This window comes from Anastrepha ludens, chromosome 5, assembly GCF_028408465.1.
Source record: "Anastrepha ludens isolate Willacy chromosome 5, idAnaLude1.1, whole genome shotgun sequence".
In the NCBI taxonomy this organism is placed as follows: Eukaryota; Metazoa; Arthropoda; class Insecta; order Diptera; family Tephritidae; genus Anastrepha; species Anastrepha ludens.
Window position 1 is genome coordinate 4,031,227 of NC_071501.1, and position 14,797 is coordinate 4,046,023.

At 36.0% G+C, this 14,797-nt stretch overlaps 2 protein-coding genes across 2 annotated transcripts in view; both read left to right on the plus strand.

The window, feature by feature from the left end:
* The window catches only part of LOC128865233 (uncharacterized), a 237,389-nt gene that overhangs the window by 212,769 nt on the left and 9,823 nt on the right, over positions 1–14,797 (plus strand). The window lies entirely within an intron of this gene.
* LOC128865234 (uncharacterized) lies at positions 10,591–11,136 on the plus strand. Its single transcript, XM_054105359.1, has 2 exons — positions 10,591–10,750; positions 10,811–11,136. Exons 1-2 carry the CDS (start codon positions 10,632–10,634, stop codon positions 11,094–11,096), a joined length of 405 nt encoding a protein of 134 aa, XP_053961334.1. The 5' UTR covers positions 10,591–10,631; the 3' UTR covers positions 11,097–11,136.

The window sequence follows — 14,797 nt, forward strand, 5'->3', positions numbered from 1 at the left end:
GAGAAGTTTACTTTGACATGCTAACAAGGAAATGGATATGAAAGTTACACAGAAAATAAAAATCAAAACACTAAAAAATCAAAAAAAATAAAAATAAAAATACAAAATATAAAATTATAAAAATATAGAATATAAAAAATATATCTTCAGTGAATTCAGTGATAAAATAACCAACTTTTGCTTAGTTCTTTGGAGGGTAAAGAGTAAATGTGGTATTTCTGTACGGAACTCATTGATTCTCTACTTTTCTATTTTTTAGTACAAATTATTTTGCTGCACTGATTTCGATAATATCAACAATGCGCGAAGCCAGTTAGCTAACTTGTCGTTAATAACAATTTTTTAATGAGCTAACAACATTGCCTGTCCACCAAGTCAAGAGAGTATGAAGGGTTTTACTTGAGAGATAGACAAATGGGAATAAATATTAGTAATCGAAAGCGGCTTTATTGTTTTCCATTTCTATCAATACTATTTTACGTCTCCGAATGGGATAACATCAAAATATGTGATCTGAACGCGTCTACCGCTTCTTAAGGGATCGAAAAAAGTTCAGTTCGCTTTTTATATTTGATCAGCGGGAATAAAAAAAACTCCTGGCATCCCATGATTCAATTACTAAAGGTTTGCTCACTTGTGAAATTAGATTTTTGGCACTCCCTTGCAAAAGGTTACTTTTAAGAAAGTGAGAAAGTGGCAAAAATTAAATCCTTTTTGGTTGAAATGGTAGCAAGAAACTAAATATTATTTGAATGTAAGTAACATATTTTTAAGGCAATTCTAATATACATATCATTTTTCCATATGTCCTTAGAAATAAAGAAAAAAAATTGGTGCCTACACACTGTTTGGCCGAGCTCTTCCCCCTATTTGTGGCGTGTGTGACGATGCTTCACAAATGGAGGGACCTACAGTGTTGAGCTGACCCCGAACGGCAAATAGTATTTTGTGAGGAGCTTTCTCATGGCAGAAATACACTCGGAGGTTTGCCACTACCTGCCGAGGGTTGACCGCTATTAGAAACAACTTTTTCTATTAAACAATTTTCTTGGTAGCAATTTGTAGGGCTGCTAAAAAACAAAATTTCATATGTTGGCAACAATTTTAGTGTGCACTGAAACCAGAAGTAAATAAAATGTCCCGAACTTGAAAGTAAATCGTACTTCAGTACCTTCTCCGACAAGAAAAATGATAAGAGAAAGTAAAAAGTGTTCTTGGTCAAAATGGTGAAGCCGGCTTTAGTAGATGTGGAACTTTGTAGCAAAAGAGCTTTACTGTCGTGGTAGTTGCTAAGTAAACGAAGTACTCTGTTACTTCAAAAATTATAAGAGACAACAGCGACGTACGACGAGAGATCCGTCTACGCTCGTCTTTGTTGAATAACAGGAGGTACTTCGTCTTGCCGTCAGTCAACTCTACATCTATAAGCTCAGAGACGACAAAATTGGCAGTCCGATTGTTAAGGCTGATACAACCACGACTTCGCCTACAGGACAATATCCTTTTCATGAAATTCTCCATGTCCTCGATAGCCTCACGAATTCCATCTTTGAGGTCTTGAATCGACCCTGGGCTGTTGGCGTAGACCTTCTCTTTCACGTGGCCCTAAAGAAATAAGTCTCAAGGTGTTAAATCACAAGATCTCGGTGGCCAATTGTGATCACCTCTTCGAGAGATAACACGGTCCGGAAATTTTTCCCGTAAAAGATCAATGGTTTCGTTGCTTGTGTGGCACGTAGCGCCGTCTTGTTGAAAATAAACGTTGTCCAGATCAATATCATCCAATTCCGGCCATAATCAAAGTTCTCCCCTGCCATTTTTAACACTCTTATTTATAGATAAATAAAAAACGTATCATCATTGTAGTTGTTGGTTTGACAACTTTTCGCCTACTGCAGCATATGTCTCCAATTGTCTCGATTTCATGCCTGCGTCCTCCATGCTCGAAACCCCAAAAAACCTGCGTCTTTATCTACGCCGTCAATCCATCTGATCTGTTGATCATTATTGTGCTTATTACAGAAGAGTGCACGTAGAGTTTTTCGCGTAGCTCTTCGGTCATTCCTCTTTATAGCGTATCACGCCAAAACTTTTTCGCAGAACTCTCCTCTCAAAAATAAGCAGCTTCTGTTTATCCGCATCTCTGAGTGACCAGGTTTTACTAAAGTATAGCAATAATAATAACTCAGCGGTACAGAGAAATCTTCGTTCTCATAGGTATATACCATAGAAGGTTCGCCATAAGGATCTGTGGCCAATTTCTAAAGAAGCTTTGTTGTCATGATTAATGGTTACTCCTAGGTACTTAAGTTCCTTCACTACTTCGAATTCATAATCACCGATTTTGAGTATTTGACCCACTTTGTGCCTGATATAGTTAAAAACATTAAAACATTAAAAATTTAAAAAAGTGCTTTAGTATTCCTTTTACCTATTCAAGGGCAATATTAAAAAAAAAATGGCCCACCTTATAAAGGAAAACACGAAACTGGGTCCCATATGTGGTTTCTCTATCACCTAGATCCATTTTAGTACGCCTGGTTTTCATTGTCCTTTTCTTGAAGATTCTTTCAATAATAACCTATTTCTCTCAGTGTATATTATTCATTTTCCAGTTATTGTCGCCTATTTGCAGCAAATCGAGTACACAAAGTACAATAGTTGCTATCAAGTGGAAAAGGAAGTGATTAGATGTGAAAATGTATGTTTTGCACGAGGCATTCATATTACAGATGTTGGTGGTAAGAGCTCCTCATAGAAATGCACTTGAACAACAATAACAAACACATGTACATATAAATAAAGGTATATATAGGAATATGTTTATATGTTCGGTTTTTGTTATTCTACCCCGTAGCTTAGTGCATTTTCGTGTTTTTCTTAGAACTTCAATGAGGATTCTTATCCGACAAAAGTAATTGCAACGCGAACGGCAACATTCAAAGTGCTTTTTGCTATCGTTGATAAGATTCGTTTATAAATAGTATTCGTACAGGTGTATACCATATACACACATACATATGTATGGGCATATGTACAAGTATTTTTATTTGCACAGATGGCACCAGGCGGTGCCAGCAGCAGCAATAAAGGCAATCGAGCGGCAGGCCTGTGCAAATTGACAGGTGTAAATATTTGCAATTTGCGGAATATATTTGCATTTATTTGAGTGTTTGCATGTAGCGGTAGTCCTTTGTGCCGCCTTTCTATGATTTTCCATGTCAGCATTTAATTTGAGCAAATAGCTGAAGCGGAAAGAAAACCAATGCCAACCTTATCAGTGTTTTCGAAGAGAATTAGAAGCAAAGTTGCAATGAGCGCTGCCTTCAGCAACAATTACGCCATGCTGTGTGTGTATATGCGTCCGCGTTCGTGGGAATGCGTGTGAGTGTAAGTTAATATATTCTAAAACATATGTGCAATCAATGAGAATAGCCAATTTGCAACTTATCGCTTTCTGTGCTCTTTTCTCATTTTCTATAAACCAAACTAATGACTTGGTATTAGCAACAATTTCGCCCAACAGCAAAGCTAAAAATAATACTTCTCCACTGTGTGTTTGTGGGTGCTTGGCTAACGGAAATGGTATACTAAAACATCGTGCATATTCATACAGATTTGCATGTTAGTATGCCCCAGCACTGCTGGCAGTCTGTCTGTCCCTCTATCATGTGGCAAAGGTTAACCACAAATCCTGCAGCTATGCATGCAAATATTGAAATCGAAATTTCGATTAGCCAGTTATTTGTGCACTATTAGCACAAGAAAGTTCACAAACGCATACAAATGCAGACACGCATACTCACAAATATGCGCTTCCAATGGCTTACGCTTTGCAGAGCGAACTTCAGTTACCTGCAGAGAATCTGAGAATTTCGAACATCAGGTTTATATGGTCCGCTCAGGCTAATTGCTTTTATGCTGATTTGCATGTGTGTATGCGAGGGTGTATATGAACTCATTTTACAATTTCGAATAAGCTGTCACAATGTAAAGCTAGTACTCAAACAAGGAAGTTTGGAATATATTTAATGGTTATAAAATTTGACACGAAAAAGCTTTCCAAGCATCCCATTCATGTTCTCAGGTGACTTAAAAGTTTCCTTGCTTGCCTTTTTAGGCAAAAATCAAGATGAACATCTCAAGTTAGAGGAAACTCTCGACCAACAACACCTAACAAAAGATGTATATTACTATACAGGGTGATATGAAGTGTTACCAACTTCACACTGCTTGTATCTGTAAAACAGCTCATGACATCAACGTCAAAATTGTTCTAATGACAGTTCAATATATTGTTTATAAACCATCAAAAGCATTTGCGTCTCATTAGCGTCTCAGCTTTGTTAAATTTTGTTTCTGAGATGGAATTCAAACGTAATAGTGTGGCTGGAATAGGCTGGAAAATCACAACCAGCCATTGTTCGTGAGCTCAGTCACCTCAAAGTGAATAAAATGTTTGTGTATCGCACTATAAAACGTTACAATGATACTGGTAGCATTGCAAAACGCTATGGAGGTGGACCAAAAAAACCGCAACAACGCCAGAAATGGTTCGGAAAGTTAAGGCTCGACTTGAACGAAATCCACGTCGAAGTGGAAGAAACATGGCTAAAGAACTGAAAATATCGCAAGACAGCATTCGACGCATATTGAAAAATGAGCTCAAGGTCAAGGCTTACAAGTTCCATAAAGCATACGATCTTTCACCCCAGCAAAAAAAAGTTCGGTGCGAAAGAGCAAAGGAATTGTTGCGCTTGCACGAACGTGGCGAATTTCCTAACATTGTGTTTTCTGATGAAAAAAATTTCCCAATTGAGCAGTTCATAAACACTCAAAACGATCGTGTTTACTTGACCGAATGCTCATACGAGAATTTGGGTCTACGTATGGCCACTCGAAGCAATTTCCCATCGCAAGTAACGGTTTGGGCCGCAGTGACCGCTGATGGACGCTCTCCAATCGTTTTTATCGAGCCTGGTGTCAAAGTGAATGCGACTTATTATCGGGAAAATGTTTTAGAAGCTGCTTTAGAGCCGTGGACACGCAAACAGTTCGGTCGTAGACCATGGATGTTCCAACAGGTCTCGACACCGTCTCATGAAGCTCGTGTGAACCAAGAATGGTTAAAAAATCATGTTCCACACTTCATTTCGTCCACGTAATGGCTTTCGAATTCGCCAGACGCAAATCCGATGGACTATTCCATCTGGTCCATTTTGGAGAGCGAGGTGAGGACTAAAAAATATGCCAGTATGGATGCGCTGAAAAAGGCGATTATACGAGAATGGCCCAAAATATCTCAAGATCACATTCGTGCAACATGCAACTCATTTTTTGACCGTTTGAAGGCTATAGTCAAGGACAAAAGGTGGTCATATCGAGCCTAAGTGAATATATGTTAAAATTGTAATCATTTTTGAACAATTTTGCATTTGAATCTGATGTAAAATTAGCCACACATTTTATTTGTGGCCATGCTCATGATGTTATTTTTCTCGTAAAATTATTAAGAGTCATATTTTGAATAAAAATAGTTAAATATGAAAGATCAAAATTTTTACAAATTTTATTTAAAACATTTTCTGGGCGCGCCTTTTGAAAGACGCTTTAAAAAATGATCGAGGTAGTTGATAGAGACAAATTATTAAAATCAGTTGAGCATCGTTACCTATTACCTCGCCCTATGTCTAACAATAAGTCATCCCGCTGAAGGTCAGAGGAATATGTGGAAAAAATACTCGTAAAAGGTCGCTTCTCATAGCTGCTGTGAGCAGTGGTACCAGAAAAAGGGACAAACTTTCTGATCTAGTCAATTGCTTTTTTCTAAAAGACTGCTTTGAGTGTTAAATCTAAAAAAGGCTCGGTTGGCATTTACAAGATTCTTTATCACCGCTAATTTATTTAGGCTATACAAAGATTCTGTCTTACAGATTGATAATTTCTTCTGAATCTGAACCAAATCGAGTCAGTAATACGATGTTTCTATATAAATTGACCCCAGTGACACCTAGCGGGCTACATGGTACCCTATGTCGAGACCGAATATCTAAGGTCTAAACCAGAAACGTTTAATTGAAATTCATTTCGCACTTTTTGAGGTAATTGAGATATATGAGATAACGAAAACTGTCCGTATAAAAGTTAAGTGCATTGCGTTTGGAATTAAAGCCCTTCCGCCATCTTCCTTTTCCGATAGTAACCTTCAACCTTTTTTCACCTTTAAAAATCAGAGCCATGTAGCCCTTATTAACTATATTATTCCGATATATTGAACTATAGGTCCTGAAGCTATAGGTAATACAAATAAAAATATGCCATAAAAAAATTAGTGAATCATTAATGTTGTTTACTAACCTTTACATAGACGCTTATATCATACATGAGGCCATCAGAGACCCGCTGTTAGAATCTTAGACTATATTATTCGCTTGGCGATAATTTCCTTAAGCGTTGAGCTGATTTTGATGAAATAAAGGTTATATACTGCCCTCAACTGCGCTAAACTTACGTGCGATAACTCCATGAAAATTTCTCTAGCAATTTTGGAGATTAGTGTTTAAGCACACGTAAGATACGTAATTTCCTGCTTTGCGTACCCAAATGCACACCCTATTGCGGCGTAGCCAGCAAATCATTTATACTTCTTCTTAGGTTTACACTTTCGCCGACACTACAAACCGGTCGATTATTGCAGCGTATTATATTCTTTTTTATAAGAAGGTCGCGAGATCGAGGCTTGTAGACTTCAGCTTTTCCAGCCCGTGCTCTGTGTGAGAAAATTGGTAATATCTATCTGAAATCTCAACAAAAAAGGATCGTAGCAGCATTTATATTTTGACCATTGAATCAAATACCTCTGAAGGTTCTACAAAGCGCTACCTTGTACCGTTTTTTTTTTATAAAGCTAAAAATGCTTGGAGTCTTTGCTTTATCAATGCTGCCTGAGAATTTGCATAGCAGGTGCTCATTCATATACAAATTTAATAAAATTTTCAACAAGTTTAGAGTGTCTGCTGTTGTCGACAAAGCCAGAGAAAGAGCCATTTTTTCAAAGGTTAAGGTGGATTTTGAGTCACTTCAAGCTACTAAAATTCAATGGGCTATAAAACTGAGTACGCAGAATTTTTCTAAGAATTTTGATTAAAACAGTTTGAGATTTTTATGAAATTGTTGAATGTTTTTTTTTCTTTTTGTTTAATTTACACAAATTGTTAAACTTGAGCCATAGCCCCTGTGCGATAGTTATTAAACGCGCTGCATATAATATATATATATATATATATATATATGTACATCAATTTCTCTAAATTTGCATGCACCTATGCTTCACCGACACACAACTTCGGTTTTGAATCGTTTGTACATATCAAACAATCAACTAATAACCTACTTTCCCAACTTCGACCAAAGAAACTTTCTTTACTGCTTTTGAATTGCTCACCTTTGGGGCATGCATTGCCGGCATATCAATACGAAAAGCTAGTACAACTTTCTCTAGTTTAGAATTGCACGAAATGTGACTTTTGAATGCTCTGCACATAAACGCTAAGGAACATTTATCTTCACTTTTCAAAGTTTCTTGCACCGAAGTTGTGAAGAATGGCGTGCAACCTGCACAACCAATAAACCCTAAAACTATTATTGCAGCGATAAGACAAGTAAGACAAAGCTTCAAACTGGTGAGATTAATTATAATTCCTGTTGAAAGTAATTAAAATGTTTGCTTTGTGGGAAAGTATTTGAAATTTATTGGAGGTACTTACATAAGTATACATGCACTTTACATAACCACTTACGTATGTAGTAATGTAATGGATGATAGACACTGCAGGGGATCTAAGAAAGTAAATGACGAATAATTTGAGATAATAAAAGCAATTTGACAAAATAAGCGCTGAAGCAATTGGGATCTCCTTCATTCTTCATATTCTCTGTATGTCCTCAAATTTTAGTGAAATAGTAGGAGTCCAAAGTTTGTACTTAAGTATCAAAAAAGAGGAAGAAGAGAAAAAAACTATTGAGCAGGCTGACAAAATTGTATTGGCTTTGAGAATCAAAACTGCTTGTATAACACACTTATCTCATTCTTTAATTTCGTGTATTTCAAGTCTAAAACATTATTATAGTTTTGGCAGGTCACTTAGAGCTACTAAATATAAATTAAAATTACTAAATACCTATGTGTAAGTAGATAACAAAAAACAGATTCTAGGAAAGTAAGCATTTTTTTGTCAAAAAGTACAAATAACCTCAAATATCAGGTATTACAAATTACCATGGCAATATAAAAATAAAATATATGTGCACACGTTAATTAATTCTAGCTCAGGGTCTTATTGACAAGTTTTGAAAATTTATTTGTTTCTCTTATAGGTACATTCTGTCAAAAAAATTACAGGAATTGTTCATTTAAAATGTGCGCGTCCCACATATGTACATAATTAAAAAATTTATTTTATGAAAATATAGTCCACTCTCTTATATCAGGTCAGTCCATACGATTTTTTTGTCTTTGGAGCAAAAACAAAAAAAACACGCTTCGAGATCCCTTTTTATAGCTTCTTTTGAGGAGTTGTTCTTGTTACTGATATGGGATTGAAGTCCATCGAAAAGGTGATAATCACAAGGTGCAATGTCCGGAGAGTATGGTGGATGCGGCATTAGCTCCCATCCGAGCTCGTTCAGCTTGCCTAATATTTGCCTTGCGGTATCAGGTCTTGCGTTGTCGTGGTGAAAGAAAACTTTGCGTCTATTCACTAAAGACGGTCGATTTGTGTTAAGTGTCTCATTCAGGTTTGATATCTGATGGGAATAATAATCAGCAGTTATTGGTTCCAGAAGCTTATAACAAACAATACCGGTCATATCCCACCAAATAGGCAGGAGAATCTTCTTGGGGTGAAGACCATCTCTAGGGGTCGGTTCTGGTGTTTCTTCTTTATCTAACCATTGGCGTTTGTGAACAGGATTATTGTAAAGGACTCATTTTTCATCACCAGTAACGATACGGTTCAAAACACTTTCATTTCCAAGCCGTTGCAGCAGCTGAGAACACACATTCACTCTCTGCTGAAGGTTGGCGACGGAAAGTCTATGCGGAACCCATTTTCCCAGCTTTGAATCCTTTCCCAACTGAACCAGGTGCCTGTGAACTGTTCCATGCGATGAATTTAACGTCTGAGCTATCATATCGACTGTGAAATTTGGCGCAGCTTCCACGAGTTCGAGCAAGGCGTCGGAGTTGAAGACTTCAGGACGATCAGTGCGCGGAGCATCCTCCACGTCGCAGTTACCACTTCGGATTTTGGAAAACCACTTTTGCGCAGTCCTTACACTCACGGTATCCTCTCCGTGAACAGTGTTTATTTTACTTTTATAAATGAATACCAAATTCCAATACCATTTCATTTTTTAACAAGACGAGCTTCTATCCGCGATTAACATCACTTGTTGAATGCAAAATATATCAAAAAAAGAAAATATAAATAGTTTCGTTATATTCCGTGAATAATTTTTTGTATGCAAAAATCGTACAAAAGTGAAATTATGGGTAAAATACGCACGAACTTATGGACTGACCTGATAGAAGTCACATGAATCCAAGTTTCACATTTTTTGCAAAAAAAAATCAACAAATTTTTTACAAAATTGCTAACTTTTTTAGAAAGGTCTAAAATAAACACTTTTTGAGTCCATTGAATTTTATGTTAATAAAGTGAAAGTTTCTAATGACTCAAATATTGTGCTAATTTTGCCAATTTTTGTTTTGCTTATAATGTGGGAGTCTTTTTCCATTTATACAAATCTCGATCATTAATTTTCGAATATGAAGTCGTAGTCACAAATGGTACTCAGAATTTTAGGTCGCGATAGCAGGCTATTTGCTGTAAACAACACTTAAGAATATTAAATTAAAAATCATCTTAATTAACAGTTTCTAAACCAGGCAAGAGAAGGCATAAGAATGTCTTAATTCTTTTATATCCTCTATTCCTAACGAGACCAAACCCTCTACAAACAGAAAGAATCACTATATTTTTTGCGACAAATTTGCTTTATTAATCAATAAAATTGTGTGTCTGTCTCTTCGATATGCATACGATAGGAGAGCCCAATATTTTTTTTTTTATACACAAATAGAAGAAAACCCTCACCGCTGTCAGAAAAAAATTATCCAAAAACATTCCGATTTTTGAGCTAATATACTTTAAATTTTCTTTTTGGAGTATTAAAATTATTGGGCAATAAGAAGATTATCCAAATTTTTTCTAAACCTTCTCGTTAAGAAGTGTAAAATTTTAGATGAAAATTGTGATTAAAAAGAGTGAAATTTTTGATCAAAATTTGTTGATTTTGGTTTTTTTTTTATTTACACATAGGCCCCTATTATGAGCAACATTCGATCTTCGACTGTAGTCGAAAGTGCTGATCGAACGAGTTTTCATTTGGTATTATGGTGCTCATTCGTTGAAGAATAGGACTATTGTGAATTTCGATCGCTCGACGCATTTACAATAGATAATTTTTTCTCAGCTGATACAGCAAATCAAAATAAAAGAAAAACCGATTGTGTTGAAATTCTTTGCTATCATTATTTTGAAAAGGTAAAAAAAGTATTTTTTGTGAAAATGAGTACAACGGAGTTGTGGTTCGACGATTCATCGGACGATGAAAGATTAGTGGAACTAGCTAGAAGTAGAAAACAGTTGAGGGACGCATCCAACCACCTAGAAATGGCTTCCACTGAGTAAATTTAGAATTTTCAAAATGTGTTGACGTACTTAATATTACAGAAATTTCCTTACAGATTTTTAAAGAACTTTAGATTATCTAAAGAGCCGTTTGTGAACCTACTGTCCAGTACAGAAAACCAGTTGCAGCTGTGCACCCGAGCCAAATTGATTCCAAATATTTTAAAGCTAGCCACAGTTCTGCGAGTTTGTGCTCAGGGATCGTACCAATTGAGTATTGGTAATGAAGGTATGCTAGGACTTGCTCAACCCAATGTGTACGATGATGCTGAAGATATTGAAGTGGAGTCAAATAACGGAGAATTAGAAAACATAAGAAATGAAATTTTGAGAATATTATAGAAAAATCTAAAAAGTATTAAATAGAAACCTTTACACCACACTTTCTGTTTTATTTTTGTTATAAATTTTCTTTATTCAATTATTCGTCATTCGAAAAAAATATGAAAATGTATTTCTATAAACATCACAAAAAAAAACCATTATTAAGCTTAATCCATTTTGCTGCCGTTCTCACTGGTGGTCCCAAGCAATTCAGCTCCGTTGTAAATTCCTCCCATTTTTTTGCTGCTTGAAGTTTGGTGCAAATCCCTTTTGCGAATTGTGGATTCGCCTTTCTAATTGTTGTTTGGTACTCACGACTTTCGCCCTGCATAATATTAACAAAATTAGTATATATTTATTATTTGGTTACTATAAAACAATAAATAATCGCAAACAGCTTACATTTTAACAAGTTTTCCCACAATACGCTACACAATCGAAAGCAAAATTGCATTCGACTCTAAATTCGGTAAACAACGAAAATTTCGATAGGGTTGCACCGCTCATAATACCAAATTGACATTCGATTTTCGATCTTCGACAACCAGCGAATATCGAAGATCGAATACAACTCATAATAGGGGCCATAGTTTTTATAATTTTTTTTTCATTAAAACATTATTAGAATTAAATTGGACCCAAATAACTTGTCTATACTTCTCAAGAAATCCTTGTACTGCAGTTTAAAAAAAAACAATAAGAGCCGTCAAAGAACACGGTTCTGCTGCAATCAAAAGACTTCTATAACCATTTTCAAGCTTTTTTAGAAATTAAACATAAATAAGCCTGCGGCCGTCGTAGCCGAATGGGTTGATGCGTGACTACCATTCGGGACTCAGAGAGAACATGATTCGAATCTCGGTGAAATACTAAAATTAAGAAAAAGCTTTTTCTAATAGCGGTCGCCCTTCGGCAGGCAATGGCTAACCTTCAAGTGTATTTCTGCCATGAAAAAACGTTTCATAAAAATATCTGCCGTTCGGAGTCGGCTTGAAACTGTAGGTCCCCTCACTTGTAAAACAGCGTCAAGACGCACACCACAAAATAGGAGGAGGAGCTCGGCTAAACACCCAAAAAGGGTGCACCCGCCAATTATATATATACTATATATAGGTATATATAAAAGCCTGCAAACCAAACAAAGCAATGCCACGCAATGTGGCAATATAACTGGCATAACATCAAAACTTTTCTCTATTGGAAACATGAACTTTAGTTAGATTAGCAGACTATTTTTCTGAAATAGAAAAAAATATTGTTTGGGAAAACAGTTAAAAAGTCGAAAAACAAACCAAAAAAAAAAAATATCAATTTTTCAAACGCCATCAAATTCACAGTAAAAATGTTGCCAATTAAGCACCAAATGTCAAGTCGCGCTATGCACATTTATGTTGCTGAAAATATATGGCTGACGCTAATTAATTGCACTTTCAAATTTCCAATTTTTTGGTGACTGCCAACCAATGTCCAACTGCAAACGAACCCTGACTGAAGTTCATACTAAATAAAACTCTGAATTTCGTGAACTACCTTTTTCAATTCAGCAACCGAAAAACATTTAGTGATGCTCACACTTTAGCAAAAGTAAATGCTATATAAAAATCAGCAAATGCATAACCACAACACCTTTCAACTAGTTGCGCTCCGACTAACCGCCCAGCTATCGTCATTTGTTAATTTAACGCTTCACTCATTTGACACCTGCTTCCTGAATACCAAATTCCGTGCGAGCACCCAAGCGCTGGTGGAGAAAAAACGAGAAAAGGGTAGCGAACAGTGGCAGTTGCTAATGCATTTGCGTTACAGAATTCCCAGAGATTAAGCTCAGAGGAGTTGGTGCAGCCTCAGCTAGAAAACTGGTTCAGCCATTGGCTGCTGCTGCACGTGAGGCATGAAGTGGCAAGTGAGCATGCTACCGCAGGCATTTATCATCCTGTTTGCACTGGGTGTTGCATAACCAACTGTAATATCAACAGTTACAAATCCATACGTGCCTATGTATGGAGCCAAATACATGTGTTTATGTATGTATTAGTTTAGCACTTAAATGGTGCTGCCGGAAGTAGCAAGATGTTTGCCATTTTATTTTATTTCATTATTCTCATTCGCTAAAACATATATTATTTAGAACTTATTTTGTGAATAATGCACGATTAAAAAAAATACAAAAGATTAAAATGAAATGCGACTAAAATAAAAGCTGAGCCTATGAATCCGTTCTCATATGACAATGGATCATCTTATGTACGTAGTAGTATTCTCCTAATTCTAATTCAGATATGCTTCAACTTTTATACCGAAGCTCTCCAACTATTCTCAAAACTTATGAGATGCAATAAGAATAGTAGACTTAATTGGTTTTTACTATGGTGAATGCCATAAGTAGGTTTTAGTGAGTGCGTTGCATCATCTCACTGTTTTGTCTGCTGAAAAATGTGCCATCTTTCCGAATCGATTTATCATCATAGCCTATGCCTCAAATAAATTGCCCTCCTAATTCTACAGAATGGGTGAAAAACGGTCGAAAAAAGTTGGTTTCCTACCAAATAGACTATGACATAATCTACACACAGAAAAAATGGCAAGTCTATGAAATAGTTTAATGTGAAAGACGAATACATACTTAGCTTTTTTCAAACCATCATAGCGTTGGTCAACTGGTAGTAATTGACACTATTTGATAATCAATAGAATATAAATAAACTGCGGAAGTGACTTGAATGCACCGATTTTGGACCAAGTCTATTATGGGCTGAACTCTCTCCTTATAAATTTAACTGGGTCTGCTGGAGTGAACAAATTTATTTCCAGTGAATACTTAGCAATTTTAGTTTTGACAAATAACCAAATATATTTGTATTTGCAGATTTCCTAGGTAAGGCACAATATCCCATAAAAAAATTGCATATCATCAATTTCATCACAAATCCCACGTTTAAGATTAATAGATTAGACCTTATGCCTCTTCTACGCCACTTCTCTGCTCGCTATCAGTCTGCTCGGCTAACATGACGAAAAATTTGCATGTGAAAAAAACAGCAAAGCTGTCGGGAATGTTTCGCCGCTGTAGAGCATGGTTATACTTCATAAAACTGGTATAACTCACTTTATTCCAACCTTGCCAAGATATGTTTATTTATACCAGTTACTTCATCTATACGCCACTTGCTAACGCTTAGTGAAAAGAAGAGGACTGTTTTTACATATAAAACTTAATATATCATTAGATTGCCCAGTTTTTGGTCTGCCAGTCTACTAGTCCTTTTTCTATCCTCGATGTAACCAATTTAATGATTATTTGCACCAAAAATATTACGAATTATGCGATATTTTGTTCTTATAGATTGTCCATTTTCAGAATAAGTTCTATCGTCAAAATTCTATACCTGTCTACTTGACAAATGTCAAAGGTGACGTTTAGGAATTATTCATTTTTGAAATCTAGGCTTCAAATCTCACTTTTGAAAGAACTTTTATTAAGTTTCATGTTACCAAACCCCCCTATAATAAAATATTATTATTACATACGAAAAGTTTACAAGATCCTACGGAATTAACCTACCAGAATAACTTGAGGAAGAACTCTAAATTTTCTGTACATTGTTGGACTTAAAATATTCACCTTCAAGTTCTTCAGCAAGTAAAAAGGCACTACTTCACTATTCAAGAATATCTAGGACCTTTTGCATGTCTCATGATAAGTCGAGGCCTTTTTAAGA